The sequence below is a fragment of the Diadema setosum genome, chromosome 15 (genome assembly GCF_964275005.1).
Source record: "Diadema setosum chromosome 15, eeDiaSeto1, whole genome shotgun sequence".
Classification (NCBI taxonomy): domain Eukaryota; kingdom Metazoa; phylum Echinodermata; class Echinoidea; order Diadematoida; family Diadematidae; genus Diadema; species Diadema setosum.
In genome coordinates, this window is record NC_092699.1 from 11,252,068 (window position 1) to 11,276,907 (window position 24,840).

A 24,840-nucleotide genomic window follows, 5' to 3' on the forward strand; every position below is an offset into this window, starting at 1 on the left:
AATATTTGTGACGTAAAGAACCACAGAAATGTAAAAACATGTAAAATTTGATTGCGTTAACGATTCTGAATGTGGAAAGTGTGATACTCGAAAAGATATCAAAACTGATTAGTTCCGAGTAAATCTATAGTAAAAATATCAGGTAGATATTCATCTGTATGAAATCTTTTTTAAAGAACATTACTTGTGTAGATAACTTTGTAAAGTGTTTAACGATATCTTTGTAGTGTTTAAAGAAATGTTTACTTTGAAGAGGTTAGACTTTATTCCTGCAATCAAAATAAATCATACTAAAACAACAGCAAAGTTTAAGAAGTAAAACTTATCATTAATTCGTGTATATGGAATATCCAGTAACTGATTTTGGAGTAAGAAACGAGATTGATATTATGCCGATTTGGAATGAACAAACATGACATTTCTTTCGGCCAGAGAGCTGAAAGCGAACAATGAGTTTTATAATCGGTTCCGAAAAAGTAGAGATGACTAGTATTTAATTTGATGATAAGAAAAAAATTCCTTCATTTTTTGGTCAGAAATGGATATAAGAAATACTAAGCAATATTTTATTTTATAAAGGTAAAGGAATATTATGTAAAGGTACAATGTAATATATTTCTATTTCATTGTGATATGGGTTCCTCGAAATTGTTTTGTTCATTAAAACATATATGTTAATAACGTTAAGATTTCTTTCATTACGGGAAATATAGTTATTTAAATTATGATTGAATGAACTACTGTCCATCCTCGAGATAATACACAAATCTCATTTTAACAGCTTCTTATTTTGCAGCAGTTTTGCTTATATATTTGTCGTTACGGAATACCATAGTAATGAACTTTTAATTGGCTGAAAATGAAATGTGGAAATCCGTTTAATGAAATGTACAACTTATGATACTTGAAAACAATACAATATAATTATAGTAATGAATGTAAATATTCAAACGATTATTTTTCCTACATTTCGTTTTTCTTTGCAGTTGTGCACGAATTAAATGTTGAATATGATCTAATAAAAATAAATGTCATTTGTTGAAAAAGGAATGTGTATTTCTTCCTTTAATGAATGATTGAATATAATACAGGACTTGAGAGAGTTTAAAAATGTCATTATTTCTCGAAGAAGACAAGTGTAGAGGATGATGATGATGATGATGATGATGATTGAAAGAGAAGGAGTGATGGAGAGAAGAGGGGAGTACGAGGAATTTGTGTGAATTCTAATTGGATGTTAATGTACGTCTGCATACCTACTAAAATGAGTCGGGAATTTGTTCATTTTCGTAAGCAAGCAAGTGCATGAAGATCATAAACTATAAAAGGCTGCCTTTCTGTTTAAATGAATATTGAGAATACGTAATGAAAAAGAAGAAAAAAGAAGTAAAGATCTAAACATGAAGCTCCATGATCTAAAAAAGAACAACATAATTACTATTCTACAATACTTTTATCCACGGATATTAGATTAACAATCCCAAGAGCACAGTGCTAGTATTATACTAGAAGAGCTAATTGAAATATCAATTTTCTTAGTGAAATAACCTTAACCAGAAATAAATTTGAAGGCCATGTGCCGTTTCGTGATTTTATTGGGTTCTGTTCGTTATTCCGAAGGTTTGCCATTCCGAAGGTTCGTTATTCCGAAGGTCCGTAATTCCGAAGGTTCGTTATCCAGAAGGTTCGTTATTTCGAAGGTTCGTTAATCCGAAACACACAAATTCCCTATAACTAGACAATCATTAATCCAAAAATGAAGTAGGGTTCAATAATCCGAGCATTTGCGGCGTTATTCCGAAGGTTCGTTAATCCGAAAATGAAATAGGGTTCTCTATTCCGAAGGCTCGTTCATCCGAAAATGAAATAGGGTTCGTCATTTCGAAGGTTTTAATCCGAAATGATAGGGCATAGGGTCCGTAACGAACCTTCGGAATATCTAGTTTTGTTTCATTTTCGGAATAACGAACCTTCGGAATAACGAACCTTATTTCATTTTCGAATTAATGAACCTTCGGACTAAAGACCCTTCGGAATAACGAGCGGTAATCAATTTATTTTGCCGAGAATCCTGAACGCTATGTGCGGCACAAGCGCAGTGTGCCGGTTCGTGGATTTATTTTGCGGAGAATCCTGAACGCCATGTGCGACACTAAGCGCTGTGTGCCGGTTCGTGGATTTATTTTGCGGAGAATCCTGAACGCTCTGCGCGACACTAAGCGCTGTGTGCCGGTTCGTGGATTTTTTTGGACCTAGTCTGGAGTTTTCACAAAACGACACACAGCTTTATAGCCTTACTGTGTGCAAATTTTACAACACTGGGAGTATTTTTATGTATAGCAAGAAAGAGCAGATTCTTCTCATACGTCACAGTGAAATTTATTGAATAGCAATTCCATTAACATATCTTACTGATAGTTTGAAAAAACAGAAATCTTTAAATGCGATTTACTCGAAATGTACTTCGCGCACCGGCGGTGCGCGTGTGCCGGTTCGTGGATTCAGCGACGATTTATATGCAGTGCAATGAGGAAAATGGAGCAATTTATTGTTTTTATCAAATTTTGGATTAAATTTCAAGGTCATTATTAAGTAATAAAAGTGTTTTGTGGTATATATTACTGAAATATGTATAACAGACTATGCCTACTGCAAATATCACAGGGCTAGTGCTTTTCATCTTGAAAGTGTGGACATTTGAAATGTCCTCTAAACCCAATATGTGATATTACATGGAAATATGGCCGTTTACGACCATTTTCGGTGGGGTAAATTTGCCATTGAACATTTCGGTAGCAAAATTTCTTTGGTAACCCAAGATGATATAGGTAAATGTCTATCAATACACAAAAATTGATGCCATTCCTAGGTGGGACGAAGGGTGATCCGTGACCTTGAATTTGGCACATTTTTCATTTTTGTCAACTTTGAGGGCGCTCTCCGTAAAAACGGTGCGCATGAATGCCCTGATTTTTTTCAAACTTACTGAGCAAGTCAAAGCCTTCAACAGCATGATATTTTAGAACCTAAGGTGATGAAATGTGGAAGATATTAGCATCTAAATATGCATTAAAATTTTCGAAATTAACATTTAACACCATTTTCGGTGAACTCGTGCACGTTAACGATAAGTCAATTTCGCGTCACAGTAAGTTTTTCTTGCAAAGACTATAAAGTTCTCTCAATTTCCAGATAATGAACATTTTTGCATTAATATCCATGCTAAAACAGTCAATCAAAAATGCCTAATTTTCTTTTAACTAATATTTTGGAATGCGCACCGGTTGCTATGTGAGGCTGTATCTTAGCAACCAATTGACCTTGGGGCAAAATATTTTGGGTTTTTCCGTCAGACACTTTGGGGAACATTTGGTGCGATTTTAAAGAAAATCGGAGGGGTCGGGTGACAACTTATCTGAAAATTGGATGATTTGACGTGGATTGACCCAAAAAGCTATGAATTTTTGAAGTTTCTGCTCAGTCACGGCTGGATGAAAAGACTACTATAGCTTGTGATGTCACATGAGTACAACAATATAAAGAAAGAATAAAGAAAATTCAACATATTTCCATTTTTCTCGCATAACAAAGGAACACTCGACTTCTCTCTTTCAGAAGGCAGGGAGAATAATATTACCCTTAACATATGTCAGTGAAAAGTCGAAAAAATGTGCACTTTATTCAAAAAGTAACGTTTTGTGAAATTCTCTTTTTATTTTCCTTATATAGTTGTACGCATGTGACATCATACACTGTAGTAGTCTTCTCTTCCAGCAGTGACTGCGCAGATACTTGAAATATTTGTAACTTTTGAACGGATTGTCAAATTTCCTCAAATTTTCACTGATGTGTTCTACTAATATTGCTGCATTCTCTCAATCCTTACGTATATGAAGGTGGACTTGTCCTTTAACTAGTCTAATTAACCTGTGATGGTGAGTAAAGTCATCATTGTAGGGCCATCTAATGGCTACCCTCATGTTGCCTTAAATATCATCATGTTTTGTGCTCATTCAGGCAAATATAAATTACTCTGGGGAGCAATAATACTGTAAACATATTTTCTGCAGAATATCTCTATTTCCAGGATTTAACCAAAATCTCAAGAAGTCCATCAGATCTTGTGAGACCCCGACACGATCTCCAACATTGACCACTCTGAGTTAGTCATAGGCAAACAAGAACACTGTGTTCACTTTGAAGTGAAACGACAACAAAAAAGCACACAAAAATGGGGCAATTACAACTTTGCTTTCTTTAACTCAGGAGATCATGCAAGATTCTGTGTGTGTGTATTTTTTCCCCATACAAACACAAAAAGGAATACATCTGTTAATATCCCAACAACAAATCATGCACTAGATAGCAAAGTGCCTTGGCAGCATCATAGATTTGTTTACTGCTTTGTCAATTAAAGGATGTAGTAGTCACATGATAGCTTATGACTGTCAGAAGCTATTCATTTTGTCTTTCCTCAGTTTCATGCTCTTTTTTTTTCCTTTTCTTTTTTTTTTTTTCCTTGTCAGAGAGGATCATACCTTGCAATGACAAACTGAAAACTTGAGCTGAGTATGACAATAGATTTGTTACAATTAAATCCAGTAGCACTAATAACACAGCTAATTGTACACCCTACATTGGGTTACAGACCAGGTGGTGTGGAAATTCAAGCCAAACTGAATGCACTACTGGTAGGGAATTACATGACAAAAAGAAAAGAAAATGAATCAATTCATAAAATCTTGAGGGTATTTTACTGATATTTGCATCAAATCAAATTGTGTATCTGTGTATCCTACTGTATATTAGAAGATTATATGGAAGTGAGTATCAAAATGAAGGAATTTGTTTAAAGATTGCCAATTTAAGATGGAAAAGCTAGGATGTCAATCTTCTAATATGCATTGTCAATTTAAGTATTTGTTGTCAATTCAGCTTGAGACTTCTAAAATTTTTTGCAATCGAAACAAAAAATTGTACAAAGTACAAAGATTATGACAGATCATATTTCCCTCTCCATAGACTCAAACCCCAAGCACCTTCTGATCTGGAGATTCTCCCGCCTGAAACCCCTGGCAAACTGGAGACTCCAATTTGATGTGCGTGAAGTCCCTTTAATGCGGCTGGGGTCCAGGGCCTGATTAAGGGCCCTGGAAGCTCTGGGCGCTCTGGGCCCTTGGGGTTCCAGATGCTGTCCCGTGCTATCTCAGGCTTATATTTCAACATACGATGGCATTAAAAAACATATATTTTGACGTAATAACACTTCATTTCATATAAAAAACAGATTTTGGGCGGGAGAAAGATCATTTCAAGCGAGAAAAAATACAACTTATAATGATATTAAGCCAGAGACACAGAGCCAGGGCGGGAGAAAGTGAATCTAAAGCAGCAGAACAGGAGATTTTGCGAAAATGGACTTTCGGCGGGAGAGTTGGAGTCTCTGACTCTCCCTGATGAAATACCAAGACAGAATAGCAGAAACTCTCATAAAAAGGCCTAGCGTCACACCACAAAAAAATGGTATCTGGGCTTTGATGGATAAAAGCGAATGAATCAAGGAGGATACCTTTGTTAGAGCTGCCGGGTGAAAGATCCACTTCTTTCGGCGACGGGGAAACTCCACGATTGCATCCCTCTCATTCGTCCAATCTCGAACCACACCGATGTGTCTGATGTCCTGGCAAAGGAATTTAAAGAAAAAATGGGGTAATCTTCAGCCGCAGCAATTACTGCAGCATTGCATTGTTCAGAGCCTGAGGTATCAATCACTCTATAGTAAATGCATTGACATATTTGTGTTAATGTGTGTCTTGTGTGTGTGTGTGTGTGTGTGTGTGTGTGTGTGTATTATTACCTCTGCTAAGGGAGGAGGTTATGTTTTCGTTACCGTCGGTTTGCTTGTTTGTTTGTCCGTGTGCAAAATAACTCAAAAAGTTGAGCACGGATTTGGATGAAATTTGCAGGAACGGTTGAGAATGACACAAGGAATAGATGATTAAATTTTGGTAGTGATCTGGAAATTTTTATGGGTTTTATGAAGGATTTTTGATATTTTGCCACGTAGGGTCAATGAACTTGAGAGTTCAAGCTGCGCATTTTTAAGTTTTCATGTGCGCACTATTAAAAGTGCATGCTCTAGTTTCTGCTGGGGCGAGGCACACCGCGCATCTGAGGGTTTATGACGTAACAAAGGCTTCTACATTGGGAAATGGGTGATTTTTCAGTGGGTGGAAATCACTGATCTCTATGGAAGAGCAAGATCATCAGTGGAAAGTAACTGCTTGGCAGAGGTCAGCGCTCTCGGAGTGCTTTTCTAGTCTGTTTATTTGGTCACACAAAATTTTGCGATTGGAACTGGTGGCTTTTTTTGCGGCATGGACATAATTTGCGATACCACCATGAAAAAAATAATATGAGTATTCTACATGCAGTAGCAATACAGGGCTTTGTTAACACACGCTGCTGGATAATATAAAACAGACAACAAAACTGAATGCACACTACCAGATGTAAACATGTGTAGTTTAAAAAAGAGAGAAAAAAAATATTACTAATTCACACTTCTACATATGCAGTAGGAGTACCGGTACAGTACTTGTATGATAAGCATTATTGCACTGGCACTCAATGCATTGTGTCGACAAAAACTTTTGCATGCAATTTTAATGCTTTTGTGAACCTTGGATCTTTACAAATTTCACAACAGTTTCATGCATACCAAAATTTCTGGCTTTTCAGTATTCATTCATTGCTTTGTCACCACCATACTTCATACCTCCTCCATGCCTTCTACCCACTCCCCATGTCCTTGTTGGAGATCCATGAGTAGCTCTCTGGGCAGGTCGATGGTCACATGACTCCCGACGACCAATCCCTCCACAACTTCCATTTTGATGGCTTTCCCTTGGAAATCAGACAGTGGAACAAACGGAATTCTCATTCAATCTTTGACACTTCAGATCAGCATTACATCAAAATTGGTTACAAGCTTATGAATACAGGCAAACAAACAAACACACGAACAAATCAAAAGAGGTAGAAATTTTTTCATAATGTATTCCTCTCTGATTGATTTCAAAAGCTGTGTGTCATGTGAATAGAAGTACAATGATCTTTCTGTGTGTGTGATGAATCAGCACATGTTAAAGGGATCGTACAGTTTTGGTTGAGACCTAATTTCAGGTTTCTAACATTTTTTGGTGAGATAATGAGAAACCTCTTATGAAATACGAAAAGGGAAAAGGGTTCATACTCTCTCTCATGAATTGAATTCCATGACTTTCCATGACCTTTTTAGCCAGAATTCCATGACCTTTCCATGACTTTTATACAATTTTTTTTACATATTAGACTGAAAATTTGATCTCAAATCAAAGCAAAGCAAAGGGGGTACCTACACATCTCACACAAACAACAGACAAACTTAAACTTTTATAATTTTTGCAATTCCATGACTTTCCATGACCTTCTGATGAAAATATCAGTTTTTCATGACTTTCAAGGCCTGGAAAAAGACTTAGCTAAATTCCATGACTTTCCAGGTTTTCCATGACCCGTATGAACCCTGTACGAGGAATTCAACGTTTTTTTGAAGAAAATTGGTTTTAAAATGGCTGAGATATCCAAAAAAGAGCAACTGTAATCAAGCGTGGGACCAAAACTTTATTACGATCGCTTTGTTTTCCTTTGTTTTTGGATGTTTCAGTCATTCCAAACCCGACTTTCATCAAATAAACTTTGAATTCCTCTTAAAATGGTATGTTCTGTACTACATGATAAGTTTTTTCTTGGTATCTCGCAAAAAGTTCAAAGCCCAATTCTCATCTCTACCAGTACTGTACCATCCCTTTAATTAATTTTGTATCACTTGCTGGTTTATGAAACATGGAACGAAAGTACACATTATGCATGTATATTGCTTCTGGGACCAAACCAAAGCAATCAAATATTTTGAATGAGATTAACTTTGGTGTAGCAAACAATCTTCCATATCCCCCTCCCCTCTCTCTTGTTTGAAATCTGGATTATGGTGTCCAACATGTCTATGTGCCTTTTTTAGCATTATTTTGTAGGTCAAGAGATGAGCACATTGTGAAATCATAGAGGCGCAATTCCATAAATTTTCAGCTCCTCTAAAAGTGGGTACCCTATGGTACAGTGGGTAAAAGGTTCTCGTCTGGGATCTAGACTTGACAGGGGGTCTTTTTTCAATAATAATTTCAATTTTACCTAAATCAATTATTTTGTGCATATTGGTATAGAAGGGAACTTACTCTACAAGGCCTTCTTGGCTTCATTCAAGTTCTCTTTTTTCATCTTCACAGAATTATGTAAATGATTGATGATCTTGTTTTGTAACATATAATTGTAAAATGCAATAATGTTGTATTGTTTTATCAGAAAATGAGATGAATAAACGAACTGAATTGAATTGAATTGAATAATGTGAAGTGTCCTGATCTGATTCATGACATCATTTTGCATTCGCAATAAATCACATCAAATTAGTCTTCTTACCAAGGATGGGAAGATGGTCTAGGTAGTAGAATCCTCCGGACGCCGACTCCTTTGTCCGGAGGTCCATTTTGCCCTCGAAGCCGATGCAGTGGGTGCCATGTTCATCCAGCGGCCAATCCACCACGGCTCCTGTGTTGGTGTACCCCTCCTTCCAGTCGCAGAGGCGGACGATTTCTCCACGTTTGCGCCTCCTCTCTGCAGAGTGATAGAACACAGAGAGGGTTTTAAGGCAGAAGTTTGGGATGTTGCTTTAAAATCGGGTGTATGCTAAAACTTAGTTTTGTAAGAAACCACCTAAATATCAACAGGAAAACAACAAGAGACCCACGGGTCTAGCGCTCACCTGAGTATCGCAAGTTTACCTTTCACGCAGTCACTATTCTAAACTATTCACAGTGTCACAAATGTACACACAAGTAGTTATGTACATGTATCAAGGCTGTATGCATGGTTGTTTTAATGTGTATGTACACAGGTGGACCAGAATAATGGAGAACATTCTATATGATATAGATATAGTACATACAGGCTGACCAGATCAGTGGAGAATTTTCTATGTGGTATACAATGTAGCTACAGTACATGTATGCATGTGACAGGAAATACATTATAGCTCACTCAATCCAGAATGAGTTAACCCATTCCAGAAAATTCTAGGAAGTTCTTACATATTTGGCTGAGTGAGGCACTGTCCCTGTAGCCCAATGTGATTGGTAGTTAATTTTGGCAATGATGTTATGCACATAGTTAGGCAGTGAGTCATTCAGGATTCCTGGAATTTGGACTTGCTAGTATGTTCAGGTATGTGGCCCCAGGTTGGAGAAAATTACAGAATGTACTAGAAAGGGGTGAATGGATAGTATATAAGCTGGAGAAATTCTGCAGTAGGCAGAGTACCCAACACCTCTGCTCTGAGAGTTATGTCACTTCTGGCTCTGAAGCGACTTGTTATAGTCAGTCCTGTGTTACCTGCTGACCTGCTATACAAACTGTGTTTGTGGAGATAAGGCCTGGGAGACATTTTGCCTGCAGAGAATTAATTTGCCTACATTGGAGATAGACTCCATATGTTAGTGTCAACGGACATTATTACGGCAAAGCTGTGACAGGCTGGATTCCTTGCTGGACATTATAAAGTGAATCATCATTCAACGCATCAACTGGACGTGGTCGTCATAACATTTGGATTCTACACGTTTCGCTGTGAACATTATACCGTGGACCTTCATCGTGGATTTTACCCCAGATTTATACTGTGGATTAATGCAACCTGTGCCTCTGGAGTTACGTCGGAGGAATCATTCATCGGCACGTCAAGGATTATTCATTTGTGCATCGAACATTGCATTTGGACCTTCTCAATTAAAGGATTACCTGATATCAGATACGTGTAAGTGATTCCACTATTGATTTATAATTGTTTTATTGATCATTATTGTACTGATGTGAAAACAGATTACGAGTCTGTACCCACAATATCACTGTTAATAAACCGCCTGAACATTAGTTGATTGTTTCTTTTGTGCAATCATTCTCAGAGTGATTTTGGTCGTAACAAAAGCTCTACTAAAATTTGACCAGGCATTCTCAAGTAGAAGATGAAAATGTACAAAGGGCCCAAATTTTTTAAGATTCCTTAATTCGGGGGGATTAGGGCCCCCTGGGGCCCTGTGGGTGGGGCATGGTGCCCATTTTGATAAATTGAGATCCTGACCCCCTAGGGATGCTACCTGCCAAGTTTGACGAAAATTCATCATGAGATTTTCAGGAAGAAGATGAAAATGTACAATTCAGGCCCCCATTTGGACCTTCCAACCCCCCCCCCCCCACCCCCAAGAGGGGCACCCCTGGATCTGCTATGGACAAACTTGAAACTACAGTCATTAATGCACTCACTCATAGTATTATCTTAGCTCTATAACTTCTGATTCTAGAGAAGATTTTTAAAGGACAAGTTCACCTTCATTAACATAAGGATTGAGATGTAGCAATATTAGTTCACCTTCATTAACATAAGGATTGAGGATGTAGCAATATTAGTAGAACACATCATTGAAAGTTTGAGGAAAATCGGACAATCTTGTAGTGTTGTTGACCACTAATGTGGTCTAGCGCCCCCTGTTGTTGAAATGTAGTGTGAACACCAGAAAATGGCAGAATAAACAGCCAGAAGTGAAACGCCAGATTCACCGTGATATTTCTCTTTATTGAGTCGTCCGAGCTGGTAGTCAGTAGATTTGTTAGCCTCTGACACAAATCACACAACTCTACAATGGCGACGAGAAGTTTGTAATGTGCTTACGAGCCCATGTTTGCTGCAGATCAGCGGGCCCCAACGAATGCTTCCAGTACATGATAGCAATGCAGTAATTCATCCCTGTAGTCCCATGCATTGTCTTCCATGGTGTCAACGAGTGCATGACGTCGTCACAGTGCAGTGAGTGAGTGAGTACCAGTAATCATAGTCTTCGTTTGTTTTTGAATACAAGTACACAAGTAGAATGAGTGCCTTACCAGCTTTTCCACCGTTTGTTGATACCGACAACAATCCTGGCCCTCAGTGGACCAAGTGGCTAAATCGCTTTGAACGGTTAATGGTGGCACTAGACATCTCATCAGCCAAACGAAAAAGAGCCCTCTTGCTCCACTATGCTGGACCGAAGGTGGACGAAATCTTCGATACACTCCAACACGTAGGTGACGACGATGACTATGAAAAAGCTGTCGATGCCCTAAACAAGTATTTTCAGCCAAAGTCCAATTCGATGTATGAAGTGTACATCTTCCGCCAGGGAAAGCAAGAACAAACCGAGTCCCTTGACCAGTATGTCACTCGCCTTCGCATGCTTGCAAAAAACTGCAAGTTTACAGATACTGACAGGGAGATAATGGCTCAGGTAATCGCCCACTGTCAGTCTCCTAAACTCCGTAGGCAAGCCCTCAGCAAAGGGGACGATCTAACACTGACTAAATTGCTGGATATTGGGCGGGCTCTGGAAGCCAGTGAAGTACAGGCCAGAGCTTTCGAATCAACAGACACCACTCACAATGCTGTCAACGCTACAAGAGGTCGCAGTCTTCAGCGGAATAGAGGCCGCAGACCCCCAAGGGCGAATAAGTCATCCCAATTCAGAAGTTACAAACAGGACGGCCAGAAGCAACATGTCCATAACCAAAATGCCACACGTCCTCAAACGACACCCCAGCCTTCTGGGACATGTTATTACTGTGGAGGCCCATACCCCCATCAAACGTCCTGCCCAGCAGCAGGAAAGCAGTGCAAGGCGTGCAACAAGACAGGCCATTTCGCCAAAGTATGCCGTTCCTCATCACGGAGAGGGAAAATCAACAATGTAAAGGATGGCGATGATGCGACTGGAACCAGTGTCAACCAACCAGACGATGAATATTCATTCACCATTCGAGACAAAATCTACAGTGCTCAGAACGGACACAAGCACTTACCCACTACACAGCTGACGGTTGGTGACAAAGGAATGGAGGTGATCATCGATTCCGGGGCGACAGTGAATATCATGGATGCACCCACATTCCATCACCTGAAAACCTCGCACAAGTTCAACCTGCATAAGGCCCATTCACATATTTTTCCGTATGGATCGGATGAGCCCATTCCAGTCATTGGTGTTGTGAATGTGCCTCTCCAGACGAAACAACACACACGCTGTGATGCAGAATTTTTTGTCGTGAAGTCCAACACAGGCAATTTGCTGAGTTTTGAGACTGCATCTGTGCTCAAATTGATCACTATCAACCAGGTATCTACCACTCTGACTGACGAGCTCTTCACGAAGTATGCAACTCTATTCCAGGGCACAGGAAAGGTGAAGGGAAAACAAATCAAGCTACACATCAATCAAGAGGTGAGACCAAAGCAACAGAAGCATCGTCGTATCCCGTTCCACACGAGAAAGGACGTGGAGAAGGAACTGGAGAGACTAGAGAAAGAGGAACATTTCGTTCTTCAAGAAGGTGAATGCTGAGGTACGCCATGATGACGACCCTCCTGACTCTGATGTCGACGACATCGCAGACCGACGAGACGACATCGATGACCTACCTGCAGACGACAACGCAGGCGATGTCAACCAACCCCAACGACCGTTCCGGAGGACCCCAGTGCGACGATCTGGTAGGCGACGTCGAATGCCAGTTCGCTTCCAGGACTACGAGATGTGAGCGCGACGATCCAGTAGATGACGTCGAATGCCGGTTCGATCCTACGACCATGAACCTTGAGCGGTTGCTGTATTATTTTTGTAGATTTTAGACCTTTTGATTTTACTTGTTTGGTTTTTTTCTAAAAAAAAAAAAAAAAAAAAAAAAAAGAAACATAAGGAAAGATTTGGTGAACTAAAGAGTTTGAACATTCAGGAAGATTGAATAGAAACTATATGAAAGTTCATGCTGGACTTACGATTGCATGATACGAACTTGGACTCCACATTCCGCGGTCATTTTACGCTATGCTGATCCGGTTGCGAGTATCCTGCTCTGTATACCACAGGAACTCTGAACTCTGAACTCTGAATTCTGAACTCAAAATGCTGAACTCTTTTTTCTGTGAACACAACAATTTGTTTTATTCACCAGATTGTTACATATTTTTACACTCTCAAGACATGGCGCTTATATTAGACAATTACCGGACTGTGAAGTTTTTGGAACGTGAAGTTCACCCTTATGCTGTCAAGTGTTTCAAGTGTTACAAGCATTTCGGTGTTTTAAGAGTTATCATGTTTTAATTGTTTCAAGTGTTTCAAGCCAAAACTTCTGGAATTCTGGAGTTATCTCGAAAGAAACTTTTGAAAAAAAAAAAATGAAGAATTATTTGGAAACCATATTTCTGATAATGTGCATTACAGACACAGCACAGATTTCATATGTTTCTGAAAGAATGGTTTTGGATAAGTTTTAAAACAAAAAAAAAATAATAGGATGTTTGGAGTTAAAACAAAACAAAGCAAAACAAAAAAAAAAAAAGGAAAAGGGTGATGTAGTGTTGTTGACCACTAATGTGGTCTAGCGCCCCCTGTTGTTGAAATGTAGTGTGAACACCAGAAAATGGCAGAATAAACAGCCAGAAGTGAAACGCCAGATTCACCGTGATATTTCTCTTTATTGAGTCGTCCGAGCTGGTAGTCAGTAGATTTGTTAGCCTCTGACACAAATCACACAACTCTACAAATCTGTTCAAAAGTTATGAATTTTTGAAGTTTTTGTACAGTCACCGCTGGATGAGAAGACTACTGCAGTGTATGATGTCACATGCGTACTACAATATAAGGAAAATATAAAGAGAATTTCATAAAATTTCATCTTTTGAAAAAAGTACACATTCCCTTGACTCGTTACTGACACATGTTATGGGTAATATTATTCCCATTGCCTTTAGAAAGAGGCAAGACAAGTACTCTTTTGTTATGCGAAAAAAAGTGAAAATATGTTGAATTTTCTTTACATTTTCTTTATACTGTTGTACTCATATGACATCATGAGCCTTAGTAGTCTCCTCATACAGTGGTTCCAACACAAAAATTTTACAAATGCATAACTTTTGCATCGATTGTCGAATTTTCCTCAAACTTTCACTGATGTGTTCTACTAATATTGCTGCATTCTCTCAATCCTTATGTTTATGAAGGTGAACTTGTCCTTTAAAGATTCCTTCATTTTGGGGGGTTTGGGCCCCCCTGGGGGCCCCCTGGGTGGGGCATGGTGCCCATTTTAACAAATTGAGATCCTAACCCCCTAGGGATGCTACCTGCCAAGTTTGGTGAAAATGGGTCACGGGGTTCTCAAGAAGAAGATAAAAATGTACAATCTAGGCCCCATTAGGACCCTTCCCCACCCCCCTCCCCTGGGACCCAAGGGGGGCACCCCTGATTCTGCCATAAAAAAATTTGAAACTACAGTCATCAATGTACTAACTCATAGTATTAACTTAGCTCTATCACTTCTGGGCAATTCCACGGTAACTGACGTTACGCGTAAGGATTTTCATGAAATTGTTTATGTTGTAGTTTTGTGAATGAAAGCACCTGGGGCTTGTAATTAGCATTGATGAATGAGTTCATGAGAATGAAGAAATAGGTGGAAAGTTTTTCTCTCAAACTGCATTTCTTATCACATAGCAAGTGAAAATGTGTCGGTAACTGACGTTACGGAAAAAAGACATGGGAAATTATGGTGTAGATTTAAATGGAAATATCTCATGTCCCTGACTTCTAAACTTTATGTGTTTTATATGGCAATATACCTAGGTTCTTAGGAACAGGTGTGCAAAATAATGTGCACTTTAGATATTTCCTTTTAGCACCATGCCAATTTCAGTGAAGGCATGACGGTAACTGACGTTACGTAACTGACGTTACGCTTACATTTGCCATAGGGTTTACACATGGAAAATCATGATTAGGAATAGTTTTGTGATATTTTATAATTCTGACCTTTCAGAGTGATTTGTTTGATATGGAATCATACCTTGGTTCATCAATTACAAATACCCAAATGAAATGAAACATTATTCCATTTTCTTTGTGTTTAATGAAAACTTAAAGGGAAACATGTCAGTAACTGACGTTACGTAACTGACGTTACACATACTTTTGCTATGGGGTTTACAAAGAACTAATTTATTTAACAGGTTATTATGCTGCTGCAGTATACCAGTAACAATCCCAGGCATTTACTTAGCAACAAATCAAAACAAAATCTAAAGATACAAATAGGGTGGGGCCCTTAGAGGGGAAGCTCCCCCCCCCCCCCCCCCACACCCATGCCATAGCACAGTTGAGCAAAAATAATGTAAATGCACCAGAGGATATTCCTTGACATTTTTAAGATTGAATGCTTATTCAACAGTTATGATTACACAGAGCCATTTAGATTCAGCAGTTCCAAGTATGAATATTGACATAACTAAGGTTTTTGTTTTTTGTTTGTTTGTTTGTTTGTTTTCTTTAATGAACAGGAAAGTTTCTATCTAGAGTACCCCACCCATAATGCCCTGCAGTACTACACAAAACACAGATATTTTTGTTTGTGAAAAAAAAAATCTTTCAGGTCATGGGGAAAAACCACATACAAACAAAAATATTCATATATATGTATGAAATCTACTGTGATACATTCTTTCTTCTTTTCTGTATTTTACTCCTTCTCCCTCAAGGCATTGTTAGGGCCACAAATAACAAAACGATCTCCATTATCAATAATGATTTAAATGAATAGTGTTACACTTTTAATATTTTTTCTGTGAAGAAGAAGCATGCTTTTTTGGTCAAAAGGGCATTATTTGTTTATTCCTTGCTTGAAGGAATGTAATTGTTTTTCTTTTCCTTTTCACTGGTATATCAAGGCTTGCAAATACATCCCAGATACCAAGAAATAGGACTTTGCAATGAAAGAATTCTAAGATCAATATAAAAGAATCTTCTAGTTCATAATTATCATGTATTACAAAAATGTCCCTGCATGAATGAAATAAAGTAATCAACAAATATGAACAGTTTTTTATTTCACTCTAGAATCACCTCTCACTTTGAGCAACATTAGTGTTAAACGTTGAGCAACATCAGTGTTAGTTTCAAGCAGTAATGACAGTACATGCCTTATGTCAGGCCTGCTTATGTACCATTTCAAGATGTGCCATATTAACTAAACCAAACATTTAAGTGCAAGCGAAGAAATATATCTCTTCCTGCATTTGCCTTGGGGTAGAAACTTCACTAAGCTTCCAGAAAAAAAGAAAAATGCTAGCAAAAGTAGTCATTAGTAAAGATTATAAAACTGTTGGTATACAGCTGTACACAAGCTTTTTGATAGAAAAAGGTGGTTACCATGCAACCACATCATTGATTAGGCCTACAAATTTGGTAGCTTTATCATCCCGTAGGACTGTGAATGTACTGTATAGTAATTTGAGAGCATTATATATTGCATGTGGTAAAGCTAAACTTCCAGATGATTTAACCTTAAACTTGTGCTGAACTGAAAATCAAAAGCTCAAGCCCCCTCCACCAAAAAATATATGATAAATAAATAGATTTAAGATAAAATGAACAAAAAAAAAATATATCCATGGACATACAGTGTACCATGGTGATGACATCATTCCCTATCAAAGGGATTGCTGCTCTTTGTTGATAACCTTTGACTTTCCAGATGTATTGAAATGGCCTAAAGTCAAAAAATTTGCTTAAGTTACAATTACTGTCATGGTAACTGACGTTACATACTGGTATATGACGTTTCGGTAACTGACGTTACACATTTTGATGTGTTCATTTAACTCTCCAGTATGCCAAGTATCCTTATTTTCTGGTATTGAAAGGAAGGCATATGGGCATACATTAGAAATCCTAAGTTACATCATACAGCTCACTTTCTTTGATGAATAAAGTTAAAAATTCCTTGTTTTTGGTAACTGACGTTACATCCATCATTGTCAAACTATACTACAAGTTTTTATAAAATTCTTTAAAGCAACCAGCTTTTTCTTTCTATCATGTGGTAAAAGACTTGTCTGGTAACTGCATACATATAAAAGATTGTTGTTTAGAGTACTAGTAAAGTGGATATACAGAGGGTAAATTATGTGACAATACACTCTTTCTTACCATTGAGTTATAGGCATATTTTGGCAGCCATTTTGAAAATCAAAATGGCCGCTTTTATTGAAAAACATAATGATTCTTAAAACTTCAACTCAAGTATTGTCTGAAAATGTATGGTGTTTGAAACAAATATCATTTTGAATTTTCGGCATCTGTGTCCTACATACCGTGGAATTGCCCTTCTGGTTCTAGAGAAGAAGATTTTTACAGATTCCTTAATTTTGGGGGGTTTGGGCCCCCCTGGGGGCCCCCTGGGTGGGGCATGGTGCCCATTTAAATAAATTGAGTTCCTAACCCCCTAGGGAGACTACCTGCCAAGTTTGATGAAAATCGGTCATGGGGTTTTCAAGAAGGAGATGAAATTGTAAAAAGTTTACACACGACAGACGACGCACGACGCACGCCGGACGCCGGACGAAGGGCGATCGCAATAGCTCACTTGAGCCTTTGGCTCAGGTGAGCTAATAAAACAGAACAAATTTTCATTATTCATTGACAGGATATGATTTAGTGTAGTGTAAAAGAGGTTTTGTGCAAATGTGAAGATAATGATTTATAACGATGATGACGACGATGACGATGACAACGACGATGATGAACAGCACTTATACAGCACCATTCATCTGTCATGACATTCACACATTCAAATGTCTGTGTTTTAGAATACATAGTTTGTTATACACAGTAAAATAAAACTAAGATCCCCAGCAAACCACAATGATACCTGCTTAGCCCAAGTCATTGGAGTTTGTGTGTGTAAAGCTGATAATCTGGTCTAAGTTCATTCTTTATTTGAACATGAATTTCACATATTGCCATGTTAGACAAACGAATGCATTATGTCACTTTAAGAACAGGTGAAGTGCCTAACCAACTGGATAAAAAGAAAGGTAGTTTTCCAACATGTGCACAAAAGCTAAAGTGTATTAATGTAATGGCTTCTGACAAACAGCATACAATGTGCAGTTTCTGAAACTTGCCCCCATTCTTTCAACTACATCTTTGCCTTTCAATGCCACCCGCAAACTGGTGCGGATTTCAAATACAAAAACAGCTGTCAATGAGTCGCAGAGTGCTTCTGTGGCAAATGTTTCATTTACACGTCTGGCTCAACATACTTAGTGCACTGCTTTATTACTGTAAAACCAAAAATATTTGTGGCATGAAATTTTCACAAATTGGAGCTGACAGTCTTTTTCGCAGCATGAATTTTTGCAAATTGCCACTGGCATTCAGTGCATACAGACAAGAACTTTCATATGCATTCCAATGTCGCAAATCTTGGCTCTTGCAAAATTAAAATGCATACCGGTACCAAAATTTATGGTTTTACATTACAGACGTATTGCTCTTGGTTGGCACATTACTGCATGCAATGCACATTGCATATGTAATACACATAGAACATGCAGCCAGAAGCGTGATGGATGAATGCAGCAGGTTTGCCACCCCAACTATCGCCAAGACTTCAAGTTTGTAACGGCATCGGCTGATTGAATTCTAAGAGCATTTGGGAGAAGAATTCTTAGAAGAATTCTCCACATCCAATAAAAACCCACAACTACAACCAACTGGCACTCTCACCGTCATTTGGATCACTTGGATGGCCTGTCCAAAGCTTGACCTTTGCCCCTGGAAAGAGACCTTTGACTTCAGAAACCGTAGAGCCTTGCCTCGGTGGTACAGTGTCTCTAAAGTCAACAGAAAAATGATGTGATGCATTAGTGGACCACTTGTGAGCTTACCCCACAGAACCAAACAAGAGGTCATCGCATGAGATTTTTAGTTACATGTACAGTCAAATCTGAAACATGGCATACTTTGATGAACAGGTATTCTACTCATGACAACTTTTATGTATCAATGCCACAGCTAACTGTTTCTAAAATACCTACAAGACTTCTGTGCACATTTTCACCTTCCACATTGGTGAAAAACTGAGAGAGCCAACTTCAGATGCAGTAGGGCATTTCCAAAGTACAATTTTGTAAAAGGGTAGTAACATTTCAAGGATGTTGCTTTATTTTCTGTTTCAAACGTGCATTACACATAATACAATGCAATCTTTTAGAACAGTTTGATGAGAGATAACTTTCCCCAACAATTGCTTCAAAGAAGCAATGTATTAGAATTTTTGCCAAAATGAAAAATTTGGGGTGAATGTACAGTGTACTTTTATGTAATGCTGGACAGAAAGCTATGTACGAAGATATGATGGTCATATAATTAATGCTCATTGAAAACGTGCTGTTTTTCAACTGAATGGCCTAATATTGATAAGAAAAGATAATAAAAGCACTTAGATTCTCTTGAACAATGTGTCTTATACCATTTCTAGACTTAGAGGTGAATGTATGTAACATGGACAGACAAAACTGTTACTGTAAAAGTGGATATTTTCGCGCGACTAATTTTTCGCGCTTGGCCGGGTCAGAAGAGTTTCGCGTGTTTTTAATTCGGCGGAATCAAGACATCACGCAAAGGAACGCATGGCAAGCAAAAATATTCGCGTGCTTTTATTTTCGCGCTAGTTTCTGGTTGCGCGAAATGCGCGAAAATTTCAACACCGCGAAAATTACCACTTTTACAGTATACTGTACTGATACATAAGAAAAAGCACATATTAAAACACAGCTTATACTTGATTTTGATTTTACAAACTTCAGATTCAGACGGGAAATGGTTTACAATTTGGGTATTAAAATAAAATCCCAATCCAGCTTCACCAATCTCAGAGCAGCTCCTTTCAGGCCTCTGAGAGAATTGACGGTATGCTTTCTTTGTGAGTTCTGTGCAGCAATATGCCACAATTCATGAGGGTTGGTCTATTGTTCAACAGAATTACGACAAAATGTTAGCTTCCAGGAAGTATCACTGGAACACTCGTAAAAATTTGTGCTGCTGTTGGAAACCACATCTTTAGGGTGGGATTTCACAGAGCACGCGAACGATTTGCGAAGGACGCGAATGGCAAAATCCAGCATTCGCATTTTGGTCTGCAAAAGATCGCCAAACGAACGTGAGGGTTCGGAAGCGTCGTCAATTGTTCGCGAATGTCGTTTTTACTTCGGCGAGAATTTCAAAAAAGTTTGAAATTTTCTGCGAACCTTTTCCGCACACTTGGTCGTGATTTGCTCGTGAATTGTTCTCGAAAGTGTCTTTAAAGCCTCGTCATATGCGCAAGACCTTCTTCGCAAGAAATGCACGATGTTCGCACAATGTTCGTGAAACCCCAAACAGACTCCGAAACTTTGGAGAATGTCTCGCATATGTTACGCGAAATCTGCGAAGTTTTTCCGATCATTTTACGACATAATCGCAAACTGTTCGCGTACCTTTTGAGACATTCTCGCGAACGTTTAGCGCACGTTTGGGGGATGTATGACATATACGTTTTCTACAAATAAAAATCGTAGCATACACCTAAACATCAAACAATTATCAACAGCTATAGTAACAAAAGAAATTAAACACTAGCAAAGAGAAAGAAATGTTTGATATACAAAAAAAAAATCGCAGAATACAGTTAAAATTAATCTTAAGTATGTAAAGTTTCATTTGAAGTATAGAGATTATGTGTTGGAGGAACTGCAAAAAAAAAAAAAAAAAGATCATATGCTTTACTCGTGGAGATACGTCCTAGGAAAAAAAAAATGTAGGCAAATGTAGAAAAAGAAAGGAGAAATAGAGGAAAGAAAAAAATTCAACTCAAGACAGCTTCCACCCCTCCTTGGGTACATTTTCTCCCATGATTTTTGAAATTTTTTCGTTGTTCGCATTTCCGTCGCGTGTTCTTCGTGTACGTAACATGCTGTATTTAGCAATGATACACACGACATTCGCACATACGTCGTGGAAACTTCGCACAAATTGCGCAAGAATAGTTTTCGGCTTCATTGTCGGAAAACATTCGGAGAAAAACTTTTCCGAATGTTGGATTTTGTCATTCGCGTCCTTCGCAAATCGTTCGCGTGCTCCGTGAAATCCCACCCTTAGACTTATGTCACAAGCGCATGGTGCTGTTCAAGAACATGTGTATGTGTGCGTGGTGAGGTTTACAATGCAACGCCTGTTTGTTCCAGAGAGTGACTGCATACAGTCAACCTTGCTTAATGATTTATTTTAGCCTGATTATGCTTTAAAAATATTCTGCGACAAATTTTGACGAAAAAAAGCCCAAGAAAAACAAAAATTAAAAAAACAAAGAAATACACAAGAAATTCAATAAACAATAAAATACATAGAAACAATTATGAATCTGAATTTTTGCTTCACCATTATTGTTGAGGATATTGAAAAGAATATATTCACCAAAAATTAGAAGTCTTGGAGCTTTATTTTTTGATTTATAGGCAAAAAATTATTTTTGCATAAATTAGCAGAAATTACCGGTACTTAATATAAAATACATAAATTAAACTTTGAAAAATCTAACTATACAGTCTTGTAGATTACATTGGCCTCTACCTTACTGCAAATTTTCGCGAGGATCGCGTAATCCACGGCCGAGATCTGAAGGGGGGCCAAAAAGGCCCCCCCCCTCCCCCCCCCCCCCCCCCCCGGTGGTTTCAAGTCCCTCAAAAAACCCGGTGGGATTAGGGTTAAGTCAACCTCGCATACATTGTAGGTCAAATAATCGCCTAAGTTGAAGGTCTTTTCAAGTTCTCTTCTCTTTATATTCTGTCGATTTTAATCCCTCGTGAGTCAAATTTTCTCTAATACCCCTTTCATAAACTCAATAATGCGGATAATATCCGCAACATTTGGTCGTAAAATCGGAGAGGGGAAAGAATAATGCGCATTATTTCGACCCTTCTATTATCCGCATAATAGCAGCGTCGGGACGAGATTTTGAGTTTATGAACGCAAACCCAAATAATGCCGATAATTGCCGGGGTGCGGTCAAACGTCACCTGTCTTTCCCGCAGAAGGGGGGTGTGCAGTCACCATGACGATTATCCGCCTTTTTCAGAACGGGCGCTCGTAAAAATAATGCGGATTATTCTCAGAGTTTGTGAACGCATTTTTTATTGAATTGTCCGCATTACTCTTATGCGGATAATAGGAGGATGAGTTTATGAAAGGGGTATAAGTCGAAGCTATTTCTTCGGTGCAAACAGATTCGACTTAGGCAAGGTTGACTGTACTTGCCGACCCTACAGTCCCGGATATAAGAACTGAGAGAAAATTAATGCAAATACAGGCCATCTTCCAAACATCACTGTAAGCAGGTGTTGACAAAAATAGAAACACAAGGTTCAAGGAAGCTTCTTTTTCTTCCTAAGAAATAGGAATGTTCTCTATCAATTGGAAACAGCTGGCAGGTACTATATATGCTATATATTTTGTGAGGTTTTCATTTATGCAAATTTCTCCAGACAAGTGCTATTTGTGAATATGACAACACACAAAAGTATCAACTCTGATCCCAACATGAATGTAAAATGCATGCATACCTACATGTATCTCTCTGTCCGCTTCTGTCCTTCAAGAGTGCGAAATTCTGCCACTCGTGAAATTGTCGGAAAGTCTCAATTCGCAAAAAATTAGACTAGAGCTATTAAATACATTGTATGTGACGTATAGGTGACTGCATCCATCTCAGTGGTATAGCTAAAGGGTTAGTTGCTACAGGTAGTCTAATATGGTATAATATGTTCAATCACTTACCCCTTGGCCCCTGGGATGAGGATTCTACTGAACCTGTACTCGGTGAAGTTCCTACCCTCGTGGTAACACTTAGAGCACAGATCATAGTTGTCGAGGGCCGCGCAGCACCAGCGCATTCCGTGGATGGGGGAAAGATTGCAGCCATTACACTGCACCTCTGCGTGGTGATCACCTGCAGAGTTGGGGGTTAATTTCATTCAATTTTTGCTTTTAAGCAACATTCAACTCATGGTAAAGAAATTCTTGGAGAAATTTAGAGCATTGAGTGTTCAAACATTTGTTAAAAGAGGTTTACACTGTAGTACAGAATGAATAAAGTTGATGAAGCAATGGTTATTCTATTGCTTTGCTTTAAATGAGAACAAAGTGTGTAATTTGTTTGAGTCACATTGAACCATAAGAAGTCCCATTTCCTTGTTAGCACTGGAGTTGAAGTCAATTCTTTCGGTGGGCATATGACAAGCAGTCAAACATTTTAAATGAGCTCTTTGCTTTGGTGAAACATTTAGGCATTAAAGTCATTTTTGCCCATGATGACAATTGCCTGACTAAGACTGTGATGCATCCTTTCACATGACTGCAGCAATGTTGAACTTGAGGGAGGGCCAACGTGGGAAAAACAAAAAAACTGCATCCACTCACCTACTGATCCGTTGTCCAAAATGCGAAGGTCAAAGGCGTTTTCAAACCCCATACGGTAGTCCCCCAAGAGACCCCTGTCCCACTTGACGTTGACCCTCGTGGCGCAATCCCCCTGGGTCCCGCCGTCCCCGAATGAGACCACTGTGCCGACATGCCCGGCCCCTCCGTCCTGGTCTTTCCATTTCCAGTCCGGCCCGCGCACCACTCTAAGGCCCGGCCGGAGGGACATGGCTGCGAGCGGCTGCCTCGGAGATTAGGTCGTTGACTGGCTTCTACGGTTTTCTCTGTAATGCAACCACAACAGGTTCTTGTGTTCTGAGTGATTAGTGACAGCTCTTACACTTTGCCCATATCATTTTATCAACTAGAATTTTCATCTGCTAGTGATAAATCCTAATTTTACACACTAAGATTTTTTTTTTTTTTTTTTTACTTTACTTGCATCTAAGTCCCATCCCTGAAAATAATAAAAAAAAACACAAATATACTGTATACACCAAATATTTGGGAAGGTTTTTATTATTGCCAATTTCGCAAGTCAGGTGCTATTCATAAATTCATAAATGAGCGAAAATATCAACTCTAACCCTGCTATGAATGAGACGTGCGTGCATACATTTCTCCATTTAGTACTGTACTCCACAAATGTGAAATTAACCAGTCACAAAACTGACGGGAAGTCTCGATTTGTTAAGAATTAGATTCGCTCTGGAGTACATGATTTGTCATCGAGAATAGATACATGGCAGTTTGGTGTGTTTTCAAAGTTGTTGCTGAATGGAAAGTTTACTCAAATTTCAAAATGAATGGATGCTCAGCCTAAGACAGAGCTGCCAACTTTTGTAAAAGCCTTTCAGTACTATGATGGCTGAAAATCAGTAATTTGCACCTTTTTTGAATGAAAATCAGTAATCCTTAACAGTGTTATAGAATTTATCACAGACAATGATTTCTAAAATCAGTAATTTGCTTGTAACCTTCAGTATTCTTGTCCAATTTCAGTAGAAATTACTGAAAATCAGTACTAGTTGGCAGCTCTGCTAAGAGGATGTTCATAAAGTCACACACAACTTCATCCACCTGTAGGCCTATGTATACTAAATGCATATCAGGGCAATTACCCCGCAAGGGCAATTACCCCAGCTGGCTAAATACTGGCTAGTGATAAGGTTAGAGTAGATAACACGTTCAGGGTTTAGTTTTAGGTTTAGAGATTGGGTTAGGGTAGGTTCAGGATTAGGATTAGGGTTAGGGTCAGGGGGAAGGGTTCGGGGTAATTGCCCAGGGGGTATTTATCACTAGACCCACTAAATGAACTTCAATACCATGTACTCAGAATCCAGTTTGTACACGTATGTGACATTCACAG

At 38.6% G+C, this 24,840-nt stretch overlaps 1 protein-coding gene across 1 annotated transcript in view; it reads right to left on the bottom strand.

Moving 5' to 3' along the window:
• Positions 1-23,716, bottom strand: part of LOC140238518 (E3 ubiquitin-protein ligase MIB2-like) — a 47,957-nt gene extending 24,241 nt beyond the window's left edge. The window contains exons 1-6 of the mRNA XM_072318422.1: positions 23,472-23,716; positions 22,830-23,001; positions 18,744-18,850; positions 8,521-8,715; positions 6,779-6,906; positions 5,570-5,680 (exon numbers count right to left, since the gene is read on the bottom strand). Coding sequence (XP_072174523.1) covers positions 5,570-5,680; positions 6,779-6,906; positions 8,521-8,715; positions 18,744-18,850; positions 22,830-23,001; positions 23,472-23,700 — 942 coding nt within the window. The 5' untranslated portion in view covers positions 23,701-23,716. The remainder of the gene's footprint in view (positions 1-5,569; positions 5,681-6,778; positions 6,907-8,520; positions 8,716-18,743; positions 18,851-22,829; positions 23,002-23,471) is intronic.
• Between the last annotated feature and the right edge of the window lie 1,124 nt (positions 23,717-24,840).